We start from the raw sequence: 27584 nt of genomic DNA on the forward strand, positions 1-27584 counted from the left end.
CTCGTACACATGCCTTACATCTTCAATAAAAACTTTTCACTGCTTCCAGGAACTTGCCTCCCACACCATATACTCTTTAATACCTTCCACAGAGCATCTCTAGCAACTCTATCATATGCCTTCTCCAGATCCATAAATGCTATATACAAATCCATTTGTTTTTCTAAGTATTTCTCACATACATTCTTGAAGACAAACACCTGTTTTAGATGTCTGGGAGTTAGGATTTGGCAGCGGATGGAACCATGGAAGTGAAAGTGAGACACAGGGTGGGGCAGGGGGCAAAAGACCTGGGAGCGTTGAAAAATGTGTGGAAGGCAAGAACATTATCTCGGAAAGTAAAAATGTTTATGTTTGAAGGAATAGTGGTTCCAACAATGTTATATGATTACGAGGCATGGGCTATAGATAGGATTGTGTGGAGGAGGGTGGATATGTTGGAAATGAATATGTTTGAGGACAATATATGGTGTGAGGTGGTTGATCGAGTAAGTAATGAAAGGGTAAGAGAGATATGTGGTTGAGGGAGCAGAAGAGGGTGTATTGAAATGGTTTGGTCGCATGGAGAGAATGAGTAAGGAAAGATTGACAAAGAGGATAAATATATCAGAGGTGGAGGGAACGAGGATAAGTGGGAGACCAAATTAGAGGTGGAAGGATGGAGTGAAAAAGATTTTGAGCGATCGGGGCCTGAACATGCAGGAGTGTGAAAGGTGTGCAAGGAATAGAGTGAATTGGAACGATGTGGTATACCAGGGTCAACGTGCTGTCAATGGATTGAACAGGGCATGTGAAGCATATGGGGTAAACCATGGAAAGTTTTGTGGAGCCTGGATGTGGAAAGGGGCTTTGGTTTCGGTCCATTATACATGACAGCTAGAGACTGAGTGTGAACGAATGTGGCCTTTGTTGTCTTTTTCTAGCAGTACCTTGCATGCTTGCGGGGGAAGGGGGTTGTCATTTCATGTGTGGCAGGGTGGCGATGGGAATGAATAAAGGCAGCAAATATGAATTAAGTACATGTGTATTAAGTAATTAAGAATTAAGTACTGACGCAGGAGAGAGCGACAAAGTATAAGAAAAATGAATAAAATATATGTATTTTTTTATTCTACTTTGTCGCTGTCTCCCGTGTTAGCGAGGTAGAGCAAAGAAACAGACAAAAGAATTGCCCAACGCACCCACTTACACATGTATATACATACACGTCCACACACGCATATATACATACCCATACATTTTAACGTATACATATATATACATACACAGACATACACATATATACCCATGTACATAATTCATACTTGCTGCCTTTATTCATTCCCGTCACCACCCCGCCACACATGAAATGACAATCCCTCTTCCCCCACATGCGCGCAAGGTAGTGCTTAGTCACTGTCTCTCGCATTAGCAAGATAGTGTTAGGAAGCAGACAAAAGAATGGCTAAACCCACCCACATACACATGTATATACATACACAGAGATAAACATATATACACATGTACATATTAATACTTCTTGCCTTCATCCATTACCATCACCTCCCCACCACACATGAAAAACAGTGCACACTCAGACACACACACATAAACACACACACACACGCCAGCGTGCAAGGTAGCGTTAGGAAAAGACAACAAAGGCCACATTCGTTCACACTCAATCTCTAGCTGTCATGTGTAATGCACCAAAACCACAGCTCCCTTGCCACATCCAGGCCCCACAAAACTTTCCATGGTTTACCACAGACACTTCACATGCCCTGGTTCAATCCATTGACAGCACATTGACCCCGGTATACCACATCGTTCCAGTTCACTCTATTTCTTGCATGCCTTTCACCTTCCTGTATGTTCAGGCCCCAATTGCTCAAAATCTTTGTCACTCCATTCTTCTATCTCCAATTTAGTCTCCCATTCCTCGTTCCCTCCACCTCTGACACACATATCCTCTTTGTCAAACTTTCCTCACTCATTCTCTCCATGTGACCAAACCATTTCCATACAACTTTTATGCTCTCTCAACCACATTTTTTTTTCTTTTTTACCACATATCCCTCTTACCCTTTCATTACTTAATCAAGCCACCTCACACCACATATTATCCTCATACATTCATTTGGCTCTGAGTGAAACGAAGCTCAAGGGTAAAGGGGAAGAGTGGTTTGGGAAGGTCTTGGGAGTAAAGTCAGGGGTTAGTGAGAAGACAAGAGCAAGGGAAGGAGTAGCAATACTCCTGAAACAGGAGTTGTGGGAGTATGTGATAGAATGTAAGAAAGTAAATTCTTGATTAATATGGGTAAAACTGAAAGTAGATGGAGAGAGATGGGTGATTATTGGTGCATATGTACCTGGGCATGAGAAGAAAGATCATGAGAGGCAAGTGTTTTGGGAGCAGCTGAATGAGTGTGTTAGTGGTTTTGATGCACGAGACCGGGTTATAGTGATGGGTGATTTGAATGCAAAGGTGAGTAATGTGGCAGTTGAGGGAATAATTGGTATACATGGGGTGTTCAGTGTTGTAAATGGAAATGGTGAAGAGCTTGTAGATTTATGTGCTGAAAAAGGACTGATGATTGGGAATACCTGGTTTAAAAAGCGAGATATACATAAGTATACTTATGTAAGTAGGAGAGATGGCTAGAGAGCGTTATTGGATTACGTGTTAATTGACAGGCGCGCGAAAGAGAGACTTTTGGATGTTAATGTGCTGAGAGGTGCAACTGGAGGGATGTCTGATCATTATCTTGTGGAGGCTAAGGTGAAGATTTGTATGGGTTTTCAGAAAAGAAGAGTGAATGTTGGGGTGAAGAGGGTGGTGAGAGTAAGTGAGCTTGGGAAGGAGACTTGTGTGAGGAAGTACCAGGAGAGACTGAGTACAGAATGGAAAAAGGTGAGAACAATGGAAGTAAGGGGAGTGGGGGAGGAATGGGATGTATTTAGGGAATCAGTGATGGATTGCGCAAAAGATGCTTGTGGCATGAGAAGAGTGGGAGGTGGGTTGATTAGAAAGGGTAGTGAGTGGTGGGATGAAGAAGTAAGAGTATTAGTGAAAGAGAAGAGAGAGGCATTTGGACGATTTTTGCAGGGAAAAAATGCAATTGAGTGGGAGATGTATAAAAGAAAGAGACAGGAGGTCAAGAGAAAGGTGCAAGAGGTGAAAAAAAGGGCAAATGAGAGTTGGGGTGAGAGAGTATCATTAAATTTTAGGGAGAATAAAAAGATGTTCTGGAAGGAGGTAAATAAAGTGCGTAAGACAAGGGAGCAAATGGGAACTTCAGTGAAGGGCGCAAATGGGGAGGTGATAACAAGTAGTGGTGATGTGAGAAGGAGATGGAGTGAGTATTTTGAAGGTTTGTTGAATGTGTTTGATGATAGAGTGGCAGATATAGGGTGTTTTGGTCGAGGTGGTGTGCAAAGTGAGAGGGTTAGGGAAAATGATTTGGTAAACAGAGAAGAGGTAGTAAAAGCTTTGCGGAAGATGAAAGCCGGCAAGGCAGCAGGTTTGGATGGTATTGCAGTGGAATTTATTAAAAAAGGGGGTGACTGTATTGTTGACTGGTTGGTAAGGTTATTTAATGTATGTATGACTCATGGTGAGGTGCCTGAGGATTGGCGGAATGCGTGCATAGTGCCATTGTACAAAGGCAAAGGGGATAAGAGTGAGTGCTCAAATTATAGAGGTATAAGTTTGTTGAGTATTCCTGGTAAATTATATGGGAGGGTATTGATTGAGAGGGTGAAGGCATGTACAGAGCATCAGATTGGGAAGAGCAGTGTGGTTTCAGAAGCGGTAGAGGATGTGTGGATCAGGTGTTTGCTTTGAAGAATGTATGTGAGAAATACTTAGAAAAGCAAATGGATTTGTATGTAGCATTTATGGATCTGGAGAAGGCATATGATAGAGTTGATAGAGATGCTCTGTGGAAGGTATTAAGAATATATGGTGTGGCAGGCAGGTTGTTAGAAGCAGTGAAAAGTTTTTATCGAGGATGTAAGGCATGTGTACGTGTAGGAAGAGAGGAAAGTGATTGGTTCTCAGTGAATGTAGGTTTGCGGCAGGGGTGTGTGATGTCTCCATGGTTGTTTAATTTGTTTATGGATGGGGTTGTTAGGGAGGTGAATGCAAGAGTTTTGGAAAGAGGGGCAAGTATGAAGTCTGTTGGGGATGAGAGAGCTTGGGAAGTGAGTCAGTTGTTGTTCGCTGATGATACAGCGCTGGTGGCTGATTCATGTAAGAAACTGCAGAAGCTGGTGACTGAGTTTGGTAAAGTGTGTGAAAGAAGAAAGTTAAGAGTAAATGTGAATAAGAGCAAGGTTATTAGGTACAGTAGGGTTGAGGGTCAAGTCAATTGGGAGGTGAGTTTGAATGGAGAAAAACTGGAGGAAGTGAAGTGTTTTAGATATCTGGGAGTGGATCTGGCAGCGGATGGAACCATGGAAGCACAAGTGGATCATAGGGTGGGGGAGGGGGCGAAAATTCTGGGAGCCTTGAAGAATGTGTGGAAGTCGAGAACATTATCTCGGAAAGCAAAAATGGGTATGTTTGAAGGAATAGTGGCTCCAACAATGTTGTATGGTTGCGAGACGTGGGCTATGGATAGAGTGGTGCGCAGGAGGATGGATGTGCTGGAAATGAGATGTTTGAGGACAATGTGTGGTGTGAGGTGGTTTGATCGAGTAAGTAACGTAAGGGTAAGAGAGATGTGTGGAAATAAAAAGAGCGTGGTTGAGAGAGCAGAAGAGGGTGTTTTGAAATGGTTTGGGCACATGGAGAGAATGAGTGAGGAAAGATTGACCAAGAGGATATATGTGTCGGAGGTGGAGGGAACGAGGAGAAGAGGGAGACCAAATTGGAGGTGGAAAGATGGAGTGAAGAAGATTTTGTGTGATCGGGGCCTGAACATGCAGGAGGGTGAAAGGCGTGCAAGGAATAGAGTGAATTGGATCGATGTGGTATACTGGGGTTGACGTGCTGTCAGTGGATTGAATCGGGGCATGTGAAGCGTCTGGGGTAAACCGTGGAAAGCTGTGTAGGTATGTATATTTGCGTGTGTGGACGTATGTATATACATGTGTATGGGGGTGGGTTGGGCCATTTCTTTCGTCTGTTTCCTTGCGCTACCTCGCAAACGCGGGAGACAGCGACAAAAAAAAAAAAAAAAAAAAAAAAAAACATTTACAACACATCCACCTTCCTCCGCACAACCCTTTCTATAGCCCATGCCTTGCAGCCATATAACAATGTTGGAACCAATATTCCTTCAAACATACCCATTTTTGCTCTCAGAGATAATGCTCTTGCCTTCCACACCTTCTCCAACGCTCCCAGAACCTTCGCCCCCTCCCCCACCCTGTGACTCACATTTACCTCCATGGTTCGATCTGCTGCTAAGTCCACTCCCAGATATCTAAAACACTTCACTTCCCTCAGTTTTTGTCCATTCAAACTTACCTCCCAATTAACTTGTCCCTCAACCCTACTGAACCTAATGACCTTGCTCTTATTCACATTTACTCTCAGCTTTCTTCTTTCACTCTACCAAACCCTCTCATACTTGTCCCTCTCTCCAAAACCTCCTAACTGCCCCATCCATAAACAAATTAAACAACCAGATTGGGATGTCTAAATGTGTGTGGATGTCAGATAGATGAGAAAAAAGGAGAGATAGGTAGTATGTTTCAGGAAAGTAACCTGGATGTTTTGGATTGAGTGAAACGAAGCTCAAGGGGAAAGGGGAAGAGTGGTTTGGAAATGTCTTGTGAGTAAAGTCAGGGGTTGGTGAGGACAAGAGGAAAGGAAGGAGTAGCACTCCTCCTGAAGCAGGAGTTGTGAGAGTATATGACAGAGTTTAAGAAAGTAAACTCTAGATTGATATGGGTAAAAGTGAAAGTGGATGGAGTGAGATGGGTGATTATTGGTACCTATGCACCTGGTTATGAGAGGAAAGATTGTAAGAGGCAAGTGTTTTGGGAGCAGCTGAGTTAGTGTGTTAGCAGCTTTGATGCATGAAACCGGGTTATAGTGATGGGTGATTTGAATGCAAAGGTGTGTAATGTGGCAGTTGAGGGTATAATTGGTGTACATGGAGTATTAAGTGTTGTAAATGGAAATGGTGAATAGCTTGTGGATTTGTGTGCTGAAAAAGGGTGGGATTAGGAATACCTGGTTTAAAAAGAGATATACATAAGTATATGTATGTGAGAAGAGATGGCTAGAGGTCATTATTGGATTATGTGTTAATTGATAGGCATGTAAAAGAGAGAATTTTGGATATTAATGTACTGAGAGGGGCAGCTGGGGGGATGTCTGATCACTATCTTGTGGAGGCGAAGGTGAGGATTTGTAGAGGTTTTCAGAAAAGAAGAGAGAAAGTTGGCTTGCACAAAAGATGCATTTGGCATGAGAAAGGTGGGAGATGGGCAGATTAGAAAGGGTAGTGAGTGGTGGGATGAAGAAGTAAGATTGTTAGCGAAAGAGAAGAGAGATGCGTTTGGATGATTTTTGCACCAAAGTAGTGCAAATGAATTGGGGATGTATAAAAGAAAGCAGCAGGAGGTTAAGAGAAAGGTGCAATAGGTGAAAAAGAGGGCGAATGAGAGTTGGTGTGAGAGTATCATTAAATCATAGGGAGAATAAAAGGATGTTTTGGAAGGAGGTAAATAAAGTGCCCAGACAAGAGAACAAATGGAAGCATCGGTGAAGGGGGCAAACAGGGAGGTAATAACAAGTACTGATGAAGTGAGAAGGAGATGGAGTGAGTATTTTGAAGGTTTCTTGAATGTTTTTGATGATAGGGTGGTAGATATAGGGTGTTTTGGTCGGGATGGTGTGCGAAGTGAGAGCGTCAGGGAGAATGGTGTGGTAAACAGAGAAGAGGTAGTGAAAGCTTTGCGGAAGATGAAAGCTGGCAAGGCTGCAGGTTTGGATGGCATTGCAGTGGAATTTATTAAAAAAGGGGGTGACTGTGTTGTGAAAAATACTTAGAAAAACAAATTGATTAGTATGTAGCATTTATGGATCTAGAGAAAGCATATGATAGGGGTGATGGAGATGCTTTGTGGAAGGTTTTAAGAGTATATGGTGTGGAAGATAAGTTGCTAGAAGCAGTGAAAAGTAATTACCAAGGATGTAAGGCAGTGTATGAGTAGGAAAGTATAATAGATAAATAGTAAATATTCTTTATTATACTTAATTGCTGTTTCCTGCATCAGTGAGGTAGCTACAGAAAACAGACTTACTCACCCCAACTTTTATATGCCCATTTTTTCAACACCTGTTCACACATTCACCCATCAAGATTCAACACATTTTATAAAATTATATTTGCTTCCAGGTACCTAATTGAAGCAGCCACTGGAATCTTCACAGGATCTCTCTATGACGACACTTCCCTTACCAGGAAAGGTATAGTGCATGTTTTATACCTCTGCATAAGATAGAGATGCTTGTTAACCATTTAATTTTAGAACAGTAATTAATAATTTTGCTGTATAAACATATTTCATACTGATGAGCTGTTTTGTTTGAAAGGAAGAAATGCTGAAGGGAAGATTTTCTTTTACCTTTCTTTCTTTGCTGGTACTAATTTGTGATACTAGTATTTTTATGAAACTTTCTGAGTAGTTTATTTATGTGTGATAAACCTCAAGTGACGAAGAAGTCATTGCAAATAATTATGTTATGGAGTCATGAGTTACAACACAACAGAATTCAGTGATTTTGAAATCATCTCTTCGTCCAGTAGTATGCTTTGCCCTTAAGAATATATAGTTTGGAAAACTGTCGGCATTAATACAAAAGTTGTGTATTTTTATGATGGAATGTATCATAGCAGGAAAACAAGTGAAGTAGGCCTTGTCATTTCCTTAGAGAAATAGATACTTCTAGTAGCATTTTGATGCAGTTGAATTTTTTAATCATCATCAAATAGATTTCTATCTTCAAGCACAGTAGATGATGGTCAGGATCACTAGATTCTTCATCACAACCAAGCAAATACCTCTTATTTTCATCCACACTTAGCAGTCTACTGTAACTGAAGAACTTGTGCTTTTGTTGTGTATGGAGGCCACAGGCATCTCATGCCACCCCCTTAGATCAGCTGAAATTCAACAGATCGTAGATGTGCACCCAATAAAAATTATTTGGCCCCCTTACAGCTTGATACAATATGACACCTCACAAGAATTTTTGGAAAAACTCCTAATATACAGTGCTTGGTTGGTATCCCTGGTCTGCTGAGTCACCAGTTACTCTGTAGCTTGTGACTGGTTTACCATTTCACAGTGGCTCTTCATGCAGATTCTTTTTCATGATGCAAATTAAGCATGGCAGCGGTGCTCACAGCTGTATATATTCTTGATACTGACAGACTTGCAGTCCCTGAGGATTAGATATATAATAGGGGTTGACCAGTCATACCTGCATGGTTAGTTAATTGATAGGAAATGTAAACACGTTTCACTCGAAGTTATTTTACTTTTAAATCTATCAAAAGTTGGATTAGTAACCCCTTGCTGCTTAGACACAGCCTAATCTATTTGGCATAGATGCACACAGTCTGCAACAATGTGTGCTTGGACACGCTAACCTGCCAAGCAGTTTCATCATTGCTGACACTCACACCATGTATTTCAACAATCACTGCACATGTCTTCTCCGAGGTTTTCACCTTGTCTAACATAGCTATGAGTAGAAAACTTAAGAAGCTCAACTTAATCCAGGTTGAACCAATTCTGTTTCTAGTGTATTTGATACATTGTATTCAGATAATGAAACTCCTAGGGTAAAAATTTATGCTAACACTAACATTGTTTTATCACATTGATTTAACTGCCCATCACACACACACACACACACACACACACACACACACACACACACACACACACATGGACCTACTAAAAAGTAACATTACGATTATTATTATAATTATTATGCTTAATTGCAGTTTCCCTTGTCAGCGAGGTAGCACCAGAAAACAGATAAAGAATGGCCCATCCACTCATATACACATATATATTGTTACAAACCTACATGTTCATAGTCTGTTATAGAAAGTTGAATGTTATAAGTAAGCTACTTGGTGACCTGGGAGGTCCCAAGGGATTCCTTAGCCATTCTCTAGGTCTACGGGATCTCACACATGTTATGCCAGATGGCCATATTGGCAGTGCATGTCACAATCGGCCGCTATTATTCTTCATGTTACTTTGTCAAGCAACCTGGGGTCAGCCACAAGGTCATGCCTGGGAAAGGTCACCCGCCCATCCTGGTTGCATTGTCAGAGTTGCAGGGCTGGGCCTTTAGACAGTATGAGGGCCAGACCTTAGGCCTCTTGCCAATCACGTCGGGATGAGGGCATGACAGTCAGTCTTTTGACCAATCCAGAGTAATTGTGATCATTCCTACCTATCGTAGCCAAAGGCGGCAGGGCACGGCGGGGCTGGCCAGTCTTTTGTCCAATCCAGAGTAATTGTGATCATTCCTACCTATCGTAGCCGAAGGCGGCAGGGCACAGCGGGGCTGGCCACTCCCGCCTGGCTGTCCCTGCAAATAAAAGGCCTTGACAACAGTCCATGCATGATTCCTTCAGCAGTCACATGCCCAACAGGTAATGTAGGTTTTCCTTGTCTCGAACCCCATAGCCACCGCTGCCCTTGATTGTGAGGTGTTGGACTGTGTCGGGTCCGAGTGTAACAATGTATCATAACCTGTCATAGAATTACCCAACGAATAAATGTGTCTTGTGTCATGTTTCTATAGTCAAGTTGTCATGAAGGAAGGAGATCTCCTGGTTTGAAATCTTACCTGGAATGTAGAATGTTGTGTTAACAAAATATTTGTATCTGATTAATGTGCTTTTGTTATCTTGTACTCATTATTTCTTATATGTAGATTTACCCCTGGTGTTTGCTTTCATCCCATAATGTTAAGATAGTGTTATCCAGGATTTCGTAACATATAATTGGCGACCATGCCCCAGGATTTTTCTTGCCTCAACAGTCTCTCTCCCTGATTCGTTAATCATGTCGTTGACCAGTTTCGCTGATGTTGAAATTAGTGTTGACAATACCATTTCGTCATGGAAGTCCGCTGAAGCTTTAGTCCCTCCCCAGCTCTATAGTAATACTAATGTTAACCCCAAATGCTTGCATCTTCAACTACAGATACAAAAGGAACAGACTGAAGTAGCTGGGATAAATGCACAGGCACAGAAGGGGCAGACTGAGCAGATGAGATTAACTTTGGAACAAGAGAAAATACGACAGGGCGCATCACAGTCTTTGATTTCACAAGACATGCAAGCTTTGTGCCAAAGTTCTGTGAAAACGATGTAACTGAAGTTTTCCGTATGTTTGAAAATGTTACCAATCAGCTCTCTTGGCCAAAGTTATCTTGGTCAATTTTATTACAACCTGTCCTTGTAGGCAAGGACTGCATACACCGCATTGTCTAGTGGCCAATATACTGATTATGAGGTCTTGAAGGATGTGCTGAAAGCTTATGAGTTATCTCCAGAAGCTTACAGACATAAGTTTAGAGCTAAGAGTAAGAGTCCTGATCAGACCTATGTAGAGTATTTTAGCGAAAAGGATGATTTATTCATGCAGTGGCTACGCTCTGAATAAGTTTGTGAGTTTGCAGAACTTGGAGAATTAATAATACTTGAAGAATGTGATAATAGTGTACCCCTGAAGTGAAATCTGTTGACAAGGCTGGGGTACTAGCAGATCAGTACCTGCTGACTCGCAAACTTGGTACGGGGCGACTTTCGAAGGGTTTCAGTGACAGTGGAAAATTTAGTAATAATGTAACCCCACCTGAATCTGCTCCCTTGCTGAAGGCTCCTAGGAGTCAGAGGGTTAAGGCATGTTTTAATTGTGACAAGGATGGGCACCAGGTGAAGGAGTGAAGGCTTGGGTGAAGGAATCTAGAGACTCTACCAAGCGCAGGCTGGTGAGTCTCTTCTCAATTTTAGGTTCACCCATTTATGTAAGTGAGGCTAACCCTGCTCTTAGGAAAGTGAGGGGCTGCATGAGTGGTAATCAGTCTGTAGTAGAGGATCCATTTCATGGGAACTACAACGTGTTCTTGTCTAAGGGCTATGTTAGTAGATGTGGAGTAAGAAGAAAAGTCACCATATTGCTGGATTCTGGTGCACTGCAGTCCCTGATGTTGGATGGCTTGGTGCCGTGAGGAGAGTCTGGAGACCAGGTCTTGCTAAACAGGCTGTGGAGGCCCAGGGAAGCTCCAATAGTTGATGTGCATGTGGAAACAGATCTCTTCACAGGCCATGCTCTTGTGGGGATTGTAGATAGGTTGCCTGTCTCAGGAGTGGACCTTGTGTTAAGTAGTGACCTAGCTAGTAGAAAGATAAACCCAGTGCTGGTGCTGCCTACAGGACTACTGGAGTCCATGGAGGCGGCGCAAACTGAGGAAGAGGTACCAGAGACTGTCCCCAAGTATGAAAATGCTTGGTCCAGGGCAGCTGGCACGGCAGGCCATGTGCATGAGGACATAACTGTTGAAACGGAGAGACTGAGTATGCTCTCTGAGAATGAGACCAGCTAGAGGAAGCTGTATGATACCCTCTCCTCTTGTGTAGACCCTGTTGATACAGAGGAATTGAGGACACTCCCTGAGAGTGAAACTAGTGAGAGGAAGCTGTGTGATACCCTCTTCACTGTTGTAGAGTCCGTTGAGATGAAGGAACAGAGGACGCCTTCTGAGAGTGAGAACCAGTGAAAGGAAGCTGTGTGATACCCTTTTTGCTGGCATAGACTCCGCTGAGATGGAGGAACTGAGGACACCCTCTGAGAGTGAGACCAGTGAGAGGAAGCTGTGTTATAGCTTCTCTGCTGGTGTAGACTCCGCTAAGATGGAGGAACTGAAGATGCCCTCTGAGAGTGAGACCAGTGAGAGGAAGCTGTGTGATACCCTCTGTGCTGGTCTGGACTCCATTGAGACAAAGGGACTGAGTACGCTCTTTGAGAGTGAAGATGGTGAAGTGGAGCTGTGTGATGCCCACTTTGCTGGTGTAGACTGTTGAGACGGAGGGGCTGAGTATGCTCTTTGAGAGTGAAGACGGTGAACTGGAGCTGTGTGATGCCCACTTTGTTGGTGTAGACAGTGGAGATGGAGGGACTGAGTATGCTCTTTGAGGGTGAAGACAGTGAAGTGGAGCTATGTGATGCCCACTTTGCTGGTGTAGACTCTGTTGAGACAGAGATTGAGGATGAAACTAGTGAGGAGAAGCTGTGTGGTACCTCCTGTGTTAGTTTCAAGTCGGAACAAGAGGCTGATGATTTGTCTTGGGCCCACTCAAGAGAGTCCTAGGAACGGATGACGAGATGACATGACAGACAGTCTCAATTGAGGAGCTTCGAGACAGGCGACGAGGTGTTACCTTTATTATCTCAACCGGTGCTTAAAGCATGTGTTAATCATGATTCTGCCCCTTTGAAGCAGAATGTTCTGGCTTGCAAGATCCACCTTCCAGCGGGAGCTGTGTATGATGTAGGGGACTCTCTAGCTGTGGGTCCCCTTGGGACCTGATGGAGGCATGGACAGGAAGGAGAGATTTTTGCACCTGACTGAGAAGTGATGGGCGGAAAGGTCTGCCTTGCTGTTGACTTAGAGGTTTGCCGGAGCCCTCCTGGACGGGTCTCCCTGGTGTGAACATGGGAGATACCTGGCCTATTGAACAGGCCCTTACATGGTGACCCTGCAGAGAGCAACCATTCTACATGAGTTGGACTACATGATGGAGCCATGTCAGTTGCCATGGAGCTGCTTGTAATGCTTGTAACCCCTATACCCGAGTGCAACGGGACCTACCTGTTCTGCATCAACTACCACCAAGTCAGCAAGGTAACAAGGACTGTCAGTCTTCACCTTCCACCAACAGTAAAGGACCAAGCTTTAACCCCTAGATGTGCCCCACGATCTAGAAGAGAAATGAAGTGTTTCCTGGGTATGGTTGGGTATTACAGAATGTTTATTAGTAACTTTTCTGCAATTGCAACCCCTCTCACAAATCTATTGATAAATGATGTCAGATCTCTTTGGAAAGAGCAGTGTGAGACAGCCTCTCATCAGTTAGGAGCCCAACTTGTTTTATTTTTTAGGCTCCGAATAGATTAGCTGTATATGCCAGCAATGTATCCGCTGTTGCTGTCCTTTTGCAGGAGGATGAAGGGAAGGTTGATTGCCCTGTTTGCTTTGGTAAGAAGGTTAAGCCCACCATGGAGAAGGAACTTTTATCTTTGTTATTTGCATTATGTTTGTGCCCTTCAGGCAATCATCTTAGTTTGTACTGACTACCACCCCCCATAAAATGTTAAGTTCTGGGATAGGAGTCAGAAGTTGACTAGGTGTGCTTTATTCCTTCAAAAGTACAATTTAGAGGTTCATGCTATTGTAGGCACACATGATGTGCTAGCAGATTGTTATCCCACTCGTAAGAACATTCCTCTTCCAGGAATTTTTTCCTTTAATGAGGGGGTGTTACAAACCTGTGTGTTCATAGTGTCTGTTATACTAAGTTGGTTGTTATAAGTAAGCCATGTGGTGACCTGGGAGGCCCCAAGGGATCCCTCGGCCACTCTCTACGTCTACGGGGGATCTCATACGCCTCACTCCAGATGGCCAAATTCGCGGTGCATGTCGCAATTGGCCGCCAATTATTCTTCAGGTCACATTGTTAAGCATTCTGAGGTCAGCCATGAGGTCATGCCTGGGAAAGGTCGCCCACCCATCCTGGTTGTCATCAGAGATGCACGGCTGGGCCTTTAGACAGTGTGAGGGCTGGACCTTAGGCCTCCAGCCAATCACGTTGGGATGAGGGCATTACAATCAGTCTTTTGACCAATCCAGAGTAATTATGGTCATTCCTACCTATCGTAGCTGAAAGCGGCAGGTCAAGGCGGGGCTAGCCACTCCCACCTGGCTGACCCTGCACATAAAAGGCCTTGATGACAGTCCAGCCATGATTCCTTCAGCAGTCATGTGCCCAACAGGTAATGTAGGTTTTCCTTGTTTCTATCTCTGTAGCCACTGCTGCTCCAGATTGTAACAATGTATCATAGTCTGTCATAGAATTGCCCATGTTGTATCATGTTTCTAGTCAAATTGTCATAAAGGAAAGAGATCTGGTTTAAAATCTCACCTGGAATGTAGAATGTTGAATGTTAAGTGTTAACAAAAATATTTGTATCCAATTAATGTGCTCTTGTTATCTTGTACTCATTATTTCTTGTATTATATGTAGACTTAACCCTGGTGTTTGCTTTCATTCCATAAGGTTAAGATAGCGTTATCCAGTGTGCATAACAAATAAATTGATGACCCTGCTAGGATAGTAACAAATGATTGACATCCTTGCTAGGATTTGTAACAATATACATAATGCCCATACACACATATACATATATGGTGGAAAGGATCACAATTTTTGCACGTGATAGAATATATTCCTATAAGTCCATGGGGAAAATTAAACATGATAAGTTCCCAAGTGCACTTGTGTGTAATAATCACATCATCAGGGGAGACACAACAGAGAAATATAACAGTCACTTGATATACAATGAAGAGACGTAGCTAGGACATCATTTGGTAAACATGTGATTGTCCAAGACAGACAACGAGCGTATCATAAACTTATTATGTGGACAAGAAAGTGAATTGTTGACAAATTTTATCAACAGTAAAGTTATCCAATTTGTATAGACCACTAATATTAAGGTTATAATTCTTTGTGTATTTAATAATAGAAGATTCAATGATATTTCTCGTGGTATTGGAGTTAGAGGTAATAACTGAGATGGCATTACTCTAGTCAGGACAATGATCATAGTTTTTAACATGATTAAACAAGGCATTTGATTCTTGTTCTTTTCTTATACTATATTTATGTTGCTTAAGTCTAACAGAAAGATCCTTACCAGTCTGCCCAACATAAAACTTATCACAATTTCTACATGGCACTTTATAGATGCATCCAGGAGAATTTTCTGGTGAGTTCCTGATTAAGATAATCTTTATAGTATTATTATTGCTGAAGGCAACATTTACATTAAAGAATTTAAGCAACATGGGAAGTAAAGCAAAATTATTATTAAAAGGGAGGACTAAAAGATTCTTGGTGTCAGTGGGAGGTTTTTACTCAACTCTATAAAATGATTTCTTTGCTAACTTCAGGGATTTATCAATGAAAGATCTAGGGTACTTTAACTTAGATCCAATAGAATATATCTTCTCAAACTCATCATCAATAAATTCTAGACTGCAAATACGTAATGCCCTAAGGAACATAGATTGAAATGATGATGATTTAACTCTGTCATGTTGAGATGAGTGATAATGGATATATGAGCATACATTGGTAGGTTTTCTGTATATGCTAAACTTGAACTTGTTTCCTTGCCTGTGGATCATGCAATCTAAAAATGGTAATATACCATTATTTTAATTTTCTGGAAGGTACTTAAATGTTAAGTAAGGGGAGAAATGTTTGTAAATATTCATTTGTTGGCCAGATACAAAGAACATCATCTACATACCTAAACCAAATTGCATTAGATAAAATTTGTAAACAATTCACCTTCTTGTCCATATAATAAGTATATGATATGCTCGTTGTCTGTCTTGGACAATCACATGTTTACCAAATGGCGTCCTAGCTATGTCTGTTCGTTGTATATCAACTAACTGTTATATTTCTCTCTTGTATCACCCCTGATGATGTGAGTATTACACAAAAGTGCACTTGGGAACTTATCGTGTTTCATTTTCCCCGAGGACTCATAGGGATATACATACATGTACATACACGTACACAGACATATACATATATACAAATGTACATATTCATACTTGCTTGCCCTCATCAATATCTGGCACTACCCTGCCCCACAGGATACAGCATCGCTTTCCCCTGCTGCAGCAAGGTAGCGCCATAAAAAGACAAAAAAAAAAAAAGGCCACATTCGTTTACACTCAGTTTCTAGCTGTCATGGGTAATGCACTGAATCCACAGCTCCCTATCCACATCCAGGCCTCACAGACCTTTCTATAGTTTACCCCAGACGTTTCACATACCCTGGTTTATTCCATTGATAGCACGTCGACCTCAGTATACCACATCCTTCCAATTCACTCTATTCCTTGCACACTTCTCAGCCTCCTGTATGGTTAGGCTCCGATTGCTCAAATTCTTTTTCACTATATCCTTCCACCTCCAATTTGGTCTCCTGCTTCTCCGTTTTCCTTCCTCCTTTGACACATATATCCTTTTTGTCAATCTTTCCTCACTCATTCTCTCCATATGTCCAAATCATTTCAGCACCCTCTTCTGCTTTCTCAACCATACTCATTTTATTTCCACACTTCTCTCTTACTCTTTCATTACTTACTCGATCAAACCACTTCACACCACATATTGTCCTCAAACATTTCATTTCCACCACATCCACCCTCCTCCGCACACCCTATCTATAGCCCATGCCTTGCAACCATATAACATTGTTGGAACCACTATTCCTTCAAACATACCCATTTTTGCCCTCTGAGATACTGTTCTTGCCTTCCGCACATTCTTCAACACTCCCAGATCCTTCGCCCCCTCCCCCACCCTTTGACTCACTTCCGCTTCCATGGTTCCATCTGCTGCTAAATCTACTCCCAGATATCTAAAACACTTCTCTTCCTCCAGTTTTTCCCCATTCAAACTTACCTCCCTGTTGATTTGTCCCTTAACCTATCTGAGCCTGATAACTTTGCTCTTATTCACATTCACTCTCAGCTTTCTTCTTTCACACACTTTTACCAAACTCAGTCACCAGCTTCTGCAATTTCTCACCCGAAGTAAAATGAATATAGAAATATATATATATATATATATATATATATATATATATATATATATATATATATATATCAAACACATTCAATAAACCTTCAAAATACTCACTCCATCTCCTTCTCACATCACCACTACTTGTTATCACCTCCCCACTTGCGCCCTTCACCGAAGTTCCCATTTGCTCCCTTGTCTTACGCACTTTATTTACCTCCTTCCAGAACATATTTTTATTCTCCCTAAAATTTAATGATACTCTCTCACCCCAACTCTCATTTGCCCTTTTTTTCACCCCTTGCACCTTTCTCTTGACCTCCTGTCTCTTTCTTTTATACATCTCCCACTCAATTGCATTTTTTCCCTGCAAAAATCGTCCAAATGCCTCTCTCTTCTCTTTCACTAATACTCTTACTTCTTCATCCCACCACTCATTACCCTTTCTAATCAACCCACCTCCCACTCTTCTCATGCCACAAGCATCTTTTGCGCAATCCATCACTGATTCCCTAAATACATCCCATTCCTCCCCCACTCCCCTTACTTCCATTGTTCTCACCTTTTTCCATTCTGTACTCAGTCTCTCCTGGTACTTCCTCACACAGGTCTCCTTCTCAAGCTCACTCACTCTCACCACCCTCTTCACCCCAACATTCACTCTTCTTTTCTGAAAACCCATACAAATCTTCACCTTAGCCTCCACAAGATAATGATCAGACATCCCTCCAGTTGCACCTCTCAGCACATTAACATCCAAAAGTCTCTCTTTCGCACGCCTGTCAATTAACACGTAATCCAATAACGCTCTCTGGCCATCTCTCCTACTTACATAAGTATACTTATGTATATCTCGCTTTTTAAACCAGGTATTCCCAATCATCAGTCCTTTTTCAGCACATAAATCTACAAGCTCTTCACCATTTCCATTTACAACACTGAACACCCCATGTATACCAATTATTCCCTCAACTGCCACATTACTCACCTTTGCATTCAAATCACCCATCACTATGACCCGGTCTCGTGCATCAAAACCACTAACACACTCATTCAGCTGCTCCCAAAACACTTGCCTCTCTTGATCTTTCTTCTCATGCCCAGGTGCATATGCACCAATAATCACCCACCTCTCTCCATCAACTTTCAGTTTTACCCATATTAATCGAGAATTTACTTTCTTACACTCTATCACATACTCCCACAACTCCTGTTTCAGGAGTATTGCTACTCCTTCCCTTGCTCTTGTCCTCTCACTAACCCCTGACTTTACTCCCCAGACATTCCCAAACCACTCTTCCCCTTTACCCTTGAGCTTCGTTTCACTCAGAGCCAAAACATCCAGGTTCCTTTCCTCAAACATACTACCTATCTCTCCTTTTTTCACATCTTGGTTACATCCACACACATTTAGGCACCCCACTCTGAGCCTTCGAGGAGGATGAGCACTCCCCGCGTGACTCCTTCTTCTGTTTCCCATTTTAGAAAGTTAATACAAGGAGGGGAGGATTTCTGGCCCCCCGCTCCTGTCCCCTCTAGTCGCTTTCTACGACACGCGAGGAATACGTGGGAAGTATTCTTTCACCCCTATCCCCAGGGATAATATACATATATATACACACACACACACATACACATACATACGCACATATACACACACACACACATACATATATATACATATGAGAAATGTAAGAAACAATTTAGAAAACTGAAACTTCTAGCTTGAATTTGATGATAGAGTGGCAGATATAGGGTGTTTTGGTCGTGGTGGTGTGCAAAGTGAGAGGGTTAGGGAAAATGATTTGGTAAACAGAGAAGAGGGAGTGAAAGCTTTGCGGAAGATGAAAGCCGGCAAGGCAGCGGGTTTGGATGGTATTGCAGTGGAATTTATTAAAAAAGGGGGTGACTGTATTGTTGACTGGTTGGTAAGGTTATTTAATGTATGTATGACTCATGGTGAGGTGCTTGCATAGTGCCATTGTACAAAGGCAAAGGGGATAAGAGTGAGTGCTCAAATTACAGAGGTATAAGTTTGTTGAGTATTCTTGGTAAATTATATGGGAGGGTATTGATTGAGAGGGTGAAGGCATGTACAGAGCATCAGATTGGGGAAGAGCAGTGTGGTTTCAGAAGTGGTAGAGGATGTGTGGATCAGGTGTTTGCTTTGAAGAATGTATGTAAGAAATACTTAGAAAAGCAAATGGATTTGTATGTAGCATTTATGGATCTGGAGAAGGCATATGATAGAGTTGATAGAGATGCTCTGTGGAAGGTATTAAGAATATATGGTGTGGGAGGAAAGTTGTTAGAAGCAGTGAAAAGTTTTTATCGAGGATGTAAGGCATGTGTACGTGTAGGAAGAGAGGAAAGTGATTGGTTCTCAGTGAATGTAGGTTTGCGGCAGGGGTGTGTGATGTCTCCATGGTTGTTTAATTTGTTTATGGATGGGGTTGTTAGGGAGGTAAATGCAAGAGTTTTGGAAAGAGGGGCAAGTATGAAGTCTGTTGGGTATGAGAGAGCTTGGGAAGTGAGTCAGTTGTTGTTCGCTGATGATACAGCGCTGGTGGCTGATTCATGTGAGAAACTGCAGAAGCTGGTGACTGAGTTTGGAAAAGTGTGTGGAAGAAGAAAGTTAAGAGTAAATGTGAATAAGAGCAAGGTTATTAGGTACAGTAGGGTTGAGGGTCAAGTCAATTGGGAGGTGAGTTTGAATGGAGAAAAACTGGAGGAAGTGAAGTGTTTTAGATATCTGGGAGTGGATCTGGCAGCGGATGGAACCATGGAAGCGGAAGTGGATCATAGGGTGGGGGAGGGGGCGAAAATCCTGGGGGCCTTGAAGAATGTGTGGAAGTCGAGAACATTATCTCGGAAAGCAAAAATGGGTATGTTTGAAGGAATAGTGGTTCCAACAATGTTGTATGGTTGCGAGGCGTGGGCTATGGATAGAGTTGTGCGCAGGAGGATGGATGTGCTGGAAATGAGATGTTTGAGGACAATGTGTGGTGTGAGGTGGTTTGATCGAGTGAGTAATGTAAGGGTAAGAGAGATGTGTGGAAATAAAAAGAGCGTGGTTGAGAGAGCAGAAGAGGGTGTTTTGAAGTGGTTTGGGCACATGGAGAGGATGAGTGAGGAAAGATTGACCAAGAGGATATATGTGTCGGAGGTGGAGGGATCAAGGAGAAGAGGGAGACCAAATTGGAGGTGGAAAGATGGAGTGAAAAAGATTTTGTGTGATCGGGGCCTGAACATGCAGGAGGGTGAAAGGAGCGCAAGGAATAGAGTGAATTGGATCGATGTGGTATCCCGGGGTTGACGTGCTGTCAGTGGATTGAATCAAGGCATGTGAAGCGTCTGGGGTAAACCATGGAAGCTGTGTAGGTATGTATATTTGCGTGTGTGGACGTATGTATATACATGTGTATGGGGGGGGGGGTTGGGCCATTTCTTTCGTCTGTTTCCTTGCGCTACCTCGCAAACGCGGGAGACAGCGACAAAGTATAATAAAAAAAAAAATAAAAATAATATATATATATATATATATATATATATATATATATTTATTTATTTATGTGAATAAGAGCAAGGTTATTAGCTACAGTAGGGTTGAGGGTCAAGTCGATTGGGAGGTTAGTTTGAATGGAGAAAAACTGGAGGAATAAAGTGTTTTAGATATCTGGGAGTGGATCTGGCAGCGGATGGAACCATGGAAGCGGAAGTGAATCATAGGGTAGGGGAGGGGGCAAAAATCCTGGGAGCCTTGAAGAATGTGTGGAAGTCGAGAACATTATTATTATATCCTCTTGGTCAATCTTTCCTCACTCATTCTCTCCATGTGCCCAAACCATTTCAAAACACCCTCTTCTGCTCTCTCAACCACGCTCTTTTTATTTCCACACATCTCTCTTACCCTTACGTTACTTACTCGATCAAACCACCTCACACCACACATTGTCCTCAAACATCTCATTTCCAGCACATCCATCCTCCTGCGCATAACTCTATCCATAGCCCACGCCTCGCAACCATACAACATTGTTGGAACCACTATTCCTTCAAACATACCCATTTTTCCTTTCCGAGATAATGTTCTCGACTTCCACACATTCTTCAAGGCTCCCAGAATTTTCGCCCCCTCCCCCACCCTATGATCCACTTCCGCTTCCATGGCTCCATCCGCTGCCAGATCCACTCCCAGATATCTAAAACACTTCACTTCCTCCAGTTTTTCTCCATTCAAACTCACCTCCCAATTTACTTGACCCTCAACCCTACTGTACCTAATAACCTTGCTCTTATTCACATTTACTCTTAACTTTCTTCTTTCACACACTTTACCAAACTCAGTCACCAGCTTCTGCAGTTTCTCACATGAATCAGCCACCAGCGCTGTATCATCAGCGAACAACAACTGACTCACTTCCCAAGCTCTCTCATCCCCAACAGACTTCATACTTGCCCCTCTTTCCAAAACTCTTGTATTCACCTCCCAAACAACCCCATCCATAAACAAATTAAACAACCATGGAGACATCACACACCCCTGCCGCAAACCTACATTCACTGAGAACCAGTCACTTTCCTCTCTTCCTACACGTACACATGCCTTACATCCTCTATAAAAAGTTTTCACTGCTTCTAACAACTTGCCTCCCACACCATATATTCTTAATAACTTCCACAGAGCATCTCTATCAACTCTATCATATGCCTTCTCCAGATCCATAAATGCTACATACAAATCCATTTGCTTTTCTAAGTATTTCTCACATACATTCTTCAAAGCAAACACCTGATCCACACATCCTCTACCACTTCTGAAACCACACTGCTCTTCCCCAATCTGATGCTCTGTACATGCCTTCACCCTCTCAATCAATACCCTCCCATATAAGTTACCAGGAATACTCAACAAACTTATACCTCTGTAATTTGAGCACTCACTCTTATCCCCTTTGCCTTTGTACAATGGCACTATGCACGCATGCCGCCAATCCTCAGGCACCTCACCGTGAGTCATACATACATTAAATAACCTTACCAACCAGTCAACAATACAGTCACCCCCTTTTTTAATAAATTCCACTGCAATACCATCCAAACCTGCTGCCTTGCCGGCTTTCATCTTCCGCAAAGCTTTTACTACCTCTTCTCTGTTTACTAAATCATTTTCCCTAACCCTCTCACTTTGCACACCACCTCCTCCAAAACACCCTATATCTGCCACTCTATCATCAAACACATTCAACAAACCTTCAAAATACTCACTCCATCTCCTTCTCACATCACCACTACTTGTTATCACCTCCCCATTTGCGCCCTTCACTGAAGTTCCCATTTGCTCCCTTGTCTTACGCACTTTATTTACCTCCTTCCAGAACATCTTTTTATTCTCCCTAAAATTTAATGATACTCTCTCACCCCAACTCTCATTTGCCCTTTTTTTCACCTCTTGCACCTTTCTCTTGACCCCCTGTCTCTTTCTTTTATACGTCTCCCACTCAACTGCATTTTTTCCCTGCAAAAATCGTCCAAATACCTCTCTCTTCTCTTTCACTAATACTCTTACTTCTTCATCCCACCACTCACTACCCTTTCTAATCAACCCACCTCCCACTCTTCTCATGCCACAAGCATCTTTTGCGCAATCCATCACTGATTCCCTAAATACATCCTATTCCTCCCCCACTCCCCTTACTTCCATTGTTCTCACCTTTTTCCATTCTGTACTCAGTCTCTCCTGGTACTTCCTCACACAAGTCTCCTTCCCAAGCTCACTTACATATATATATATATATATATATATATATATATATTTTTTTTTTTTTTTCATACTATTCGCCATTTCCCGCGATAGCGAGGTAGCGTTAAGAACAGAGGACTGGGCCTTTGAGGGAATATCCTCACCTGGACCCCTTCTCTGTTCCTTCTTTTGGAAAATTAAAAAAAAACGAGAGGGGAGGATTTCCAGCCCCCAGCTCCCTTCCCTTTTAGTCGCCTTCTACGACACGCAGGGAATACGTGGGAAGTATTCTTTCTCCCCTATCCCCAGGGATATATATATATATATATATATATATATATATATATATATATATATTCTTTTTTCTTTTAAACTATTCGCCATTTCCCGCGTTAGCGAGGTAGCGTTAAGAACAGAGGACTGGGCCTTTTTTGGAATATCCTCACCTGGCCCCCTCTGTTCCTTCTTTTGGAAAATTGAAAGAAAACAAGAGGGGAGGATTTCCAACCCCCCGCTCCCTCCCCTTTTAGTCGCCTTCTACGACACGCAGGGAATACGTGGGAAGTATTCTTAATCCCCTATCCCCAGGGATGATATATATTTATATATATATATATATATATATATATATATATATATATATATATATATATATACATATAAATGGGGTGCCTAAATGTGTGTGGATGTAACCAAGATGTGAAAAAAGGAGAGATAGGTAGTATGTTTGAGGAAAGGAACCTGGATGTTTTGGCTCTTGAGTGAAACGAAGCTCAAGGGTAAAGGGGAAGAGTGGTTTGGGAATGTCTGGGGAGTAAAGTCAGGGGTTAGTGAGAGGACAAGAGCAAGGGAAGGAGTAGCAATACTCCTGAAACAGGAGTTGTGGGAGTATGTGATAGAATGTAAGAAAGTAAATTCTCGATTAATATGGGTAAAACTGAAAGTTGATGGAGAGAGGTGGGTGATTATTGGTGCATATGCACCTGGGCATGAGAAGAAAGATCATGAGAGGCAAGTGTTTTGGGAGCAGCTGAATGAGTGTGTTAGTGGTTTTGATGCACGAGACCGGGTTATAGTGATGGGTGATTTGAATGCAAAGGTGAGTAATGTGGCAGTTGAGGGAATAATTGGTATACATGGGGTGTTCAGTGTTGTAAATGGAAATGGTGAAGAGCTTGTAGATTTATGTGCTGAAAAAGGACTGATGATTGGGAATACCTGGTTTAAAAAGCGAGATATACATAAGTATACTTATGTAAGTAGGAGAGATGGCCAGAGAGCGTTATTGGATTACGTGTTAATTGACAGGCGTGCGAAAGAGAGACTTTTGGATGTTAATGTGCTGAGAGGTGCAGCTGGAGGGATGTCTGATCATTATCTTGTGGAGGCTAAGGTGAAGATTTGTATGGGTTTTCAGAAAAGAAGAGTGAATGTTGGGGTGAAGAGGGTGGTGAGAGTAAGTGAGCTTGGGAAGGAGACTTGTGTGAGGAAGTACCAGGAGAGACTGAGTACAGAATGGAAAAAGGTGAGAACAATGGAAGTAAGGGGAGTGGGGGAGGAATGGGATGTATTTAGGGAATCAGTGATGGATTGCACAAAAGATGCTTGTGGCATGAGAAAAGTGGGAGGTGGGTTGATTAGAAAGGGTAGTGAGTGGTGGGATGAAGAAGTAAGAGTTTTAGTGAAAGAGAAGAGAGAGGCATTTGGACGATTTTTGCAGGGAAAAAATGCAATTGAGTGGGAGATGTATAAAAGAAAGAGACAGGAGGTCAAGAGAAAGGTGCAAGAGGTGAAAAAAAGGGCAAATGAGAGTTGGGGTGAGAGAGTATCATTAGATTTTAGAGAGAATAAAAAGATGTTCTGGAAGGAGGTAAATAAAGTGCGTAAGACAAGGGAGCAAATGGGAACTTCAGTGAAGGGCGCAAATGGGGAGGTGATAACAAGTAGTGGTGATGTGAGAAGGAGATGGAGTGAGTATTTTGAAGGTTTGTTGAATGTGTTTGATGATAGAGTGGCAGATATAGGGTGTTTTGGTCGAGGTGGTGTGCAAAGTGAGAGGGTTAGGGAAAATGATTTGGTAAACAGAGAAGAGGTAGTGAAAGCTTTGCGGAAGATGAAAGCCGGCAAGGAAGCAGGTTTGGATGGTATTGCAGTGGAATTTATTAAAAAAGGGGGTGACTGTATTGTGGACTGGTTGGTAAGGTTATTTAATGTATGTATGACTCATGGTGAGGTGCCTGAGGATTGGCGGAATGCGTGCATAGTGCCATTGTACAAAGGCAAAGGGGATAAGAGTGAGTGCTCAAATTACAGAGGTATAAGTTTGTTGAGTATTCCTGGTAAATTATATGGGAGGGTATTGATTGAGAGGGTGAAGGCATGTACAGAGCATCAGATCGGGGAAGAGCAGTGTGGTTTCAGAAGTGGTAGAGGATGTGTGGATCAGGTGTTTGCTTTGAAGAATGTATGTGAGAAATACTTAGATAAGCAAATGGATTTGTATGTAGCATTTATGGATCTGGAGAAGGCATATGATAGAGTTGATAGAGATGCTCTGTGGAAGGTATTAAGAATATATGGTGTGGGAGGAAAGTTGTTAGAAGCAGTGAAAAGTTTTTATCGAGGATGTAAGGCATGTGTACGTGTAGGAAGAGAGGAAAGTGATTGGTTCTCAGTGAATGTAGGTTTGCGGCAGGGGTGTGTGATGTCTCCATGGTTGTTTAATTTGTTTATGGATGGGGTTGTTAGGGAGGTAAATGCAAGAGTTTTGGAAAGAGGGGCAAGTATGAAGTCTGTTGGGGATGAGAGAGCTTGGGAAGTGAGTCAGTTGTTGTTCGCTGATGATACAGCGCTGGTGGCTGATTCATGTGAGAAACTGCAGAAGCTGGTGACTGAGTTTGGTAAAGTGTGTGGAAGAAGAAAGTTAAGAGTAAATGTGAATAAGAGCAAGGTTATTAGGTACAGTAGGGTTGAGGGTCAAGTCAATTGGGAGGTGAGTTTGAATGGAGAAAAACTGGAGGAAGTGAAGTGTTTTAGATATCTGGGAGTGGATCTGGCAGCGGATGGAACCATGGAAGCGGAAGTGGATCATACGGTGGGGGAGGGGGCGAAAATCCTGGGAGCCTTGAAGAATGTGTGGAAGTCGAGAACATTATCTCGGAAAGAAAAAATGGGTACGTTTGAAGGAATAGTGGTTCCAACAATGTTGTATGGTTGCGAGGCGTGGGCTATGGATAGAGTTGTGCGCAGGAGGATGGATGTGCTGGAAATGAGATGTTTGAGGACAATGTGTGGTGTGAGGTGGTTTGATCGAGTGAGTAATGTAAGGGTAAGAGAGATGCGTGGAAATAAAAAGAGCGTGGTTGAGAGAGCAGAAGAGGGTGTTTTGAAGTGGTTTGGGCACATGGAGAGAATGAGTGAGGAAAGATTGACCAAGAGGATATATGTGTCGGAGGTGGAGGGAACGAGGAGAAGAGGGAGACCAAATTGGAGGTGGAAAAATGGAGTGAAAAAGATTTTGTGTGATCGGGGCCTGAACATGCAGGAGGGTGAAAGGAGGGCAAGGAATAGAGTGAATTGGAGCGATGTGGTATACCGGGGTTGACGTGCTGTCAGTGGATTGAATCGGGCATGTGAAGCGTCTGGGGTAAACCATGGAAAGCTGTGTAGGTATGTATATTTGCGTGTGTGGACGTATGTATATACATGTGTATGGGGGGGGTTGGGCCATTTCTTTCGTCTGTTTCCTTGCGCTACCTCGCAAACACGGGAGACAGCGACAAAGTATAATAAAAATAAATAAAATAATATATATATATATATATATATATATATATATATATATATATATATATATATATATATGTTTCATGCTATTCGGCATTTCCCGCATTAGAGAGGTAGCGTTAAGAACAGAGGACTGGGCCTTTGAGGGAATATCCTCATCTGGCCCTCTTCTCTGTTCCTTCTTTGGAAAAAAACAAAAAAAACAAGAGGGGAGGATTTCCAGCCCCCCGCTCCTTTCCCTTTTGGTCGCCTTCTACGACACGTAGGGAATACGTGGGAAGTATTCTTTCTCTCCTATCCCCGGGGATATGTATATATATATATATATATATATATATATATATATATATATATATTTTTCTTTTCTTTTAAACTATTCGCCATTTCCCGCGTTAGCGAGGTAGCATTAAGAACAGAGGACTGGGCCTTTGAGGGAATACCCTCACCTGGCCCAATTCTCTGTTCCTTCTTTTGGAAAATTAAAAAAAAACGAGAGGGGAGGATTTCCAGCCCCCCGCTCCCTCCCCTTTTAGTCGCCTTCTACGACACGCAGGGAATACGTGGGAAGTATTCTTAATCCCCTATCCCCAGGGATAATGTATCTATTATCCCTGGGGATAGGGGAGAAAAAACTTCTCACAGAGGCGACTAAAAAGGAAGGGAGCCAGGGGCTGGAAATCCTCCCCTCTCGTTTTTCGTTTTCATAAAGTAGGAACAGAGGAGGGGGCCCAAGTGAGGATATTCCCTCCAAGGCTCAGCCCTCTGGTCTTAACTCTACCTCGCAAATGTAGGAATTTATGAATAGTATGAAAGAAAAAAATATATATATATATATATTTATTATTTATTTATTATACTTTGTCGCTGTCTCCCGCGTTTGCGAGGTAGCGCAAGGAAACAGACGAAAGAAATGGCCCAACGCCCCCCCCATACACATGTATATACATACATCCACACACGCAAATATACATACCTACACAGCTTTCCATGGTTTACCCCAGACGCTTCACATGCCCTGCTTCAATCCACTGACAGCACGTCAACGCCGGTACACCACACCGCTCCAATTCACTCTATTCCTTGCCCTCCTTTCACCCTCCTGCATGTTCAGGCCCCGATCACACAAAATCTTTTTCACTCCATCTTTCCACCTCCAATTTGGTCTCCCACTTCTCCTCGTTCCCTCCACCTCC

General features: G+C 42.5%; 1 protein-coding gene across 2 annotated transcripts in view; it reads left to right on the forward strand.

The window, feature by feature from the left end:
* The window catches only part of LOC139754664 (uncharacterized), a 337643-nt gene that overhangs the window by 254116 nt on the left and 55943 nt on the right, over positions 1-27584 (forward strand). For both annotated transcript variants that reach the window (XM_071672209.1, XM_071672210.1), the window contains one exon: positions 7338-7408. In XM_071672209.1, the coding sequence (XP_071528310.1) occupies positions 7338-7408 (71 nt within the window). The remainder of the gene's footprint in view (positions 1-7337; positions 7409-27584) is intronic.

Source organism: Panulirus ornatus, chromosome 17 (genome assembly GCF_036320965.1).
Source record: "Panulirus ornatus isolate Po-2019 chromosome 17, ASM3632096v1, whole genome shotgun sequence".
Classification (NCBI taxonomy): Eukaryota; Metazoa; Arthropoda; class Malacostraca; order Decapoda; family Palinuridae; genus Panulirus; species Panulirus ornatus.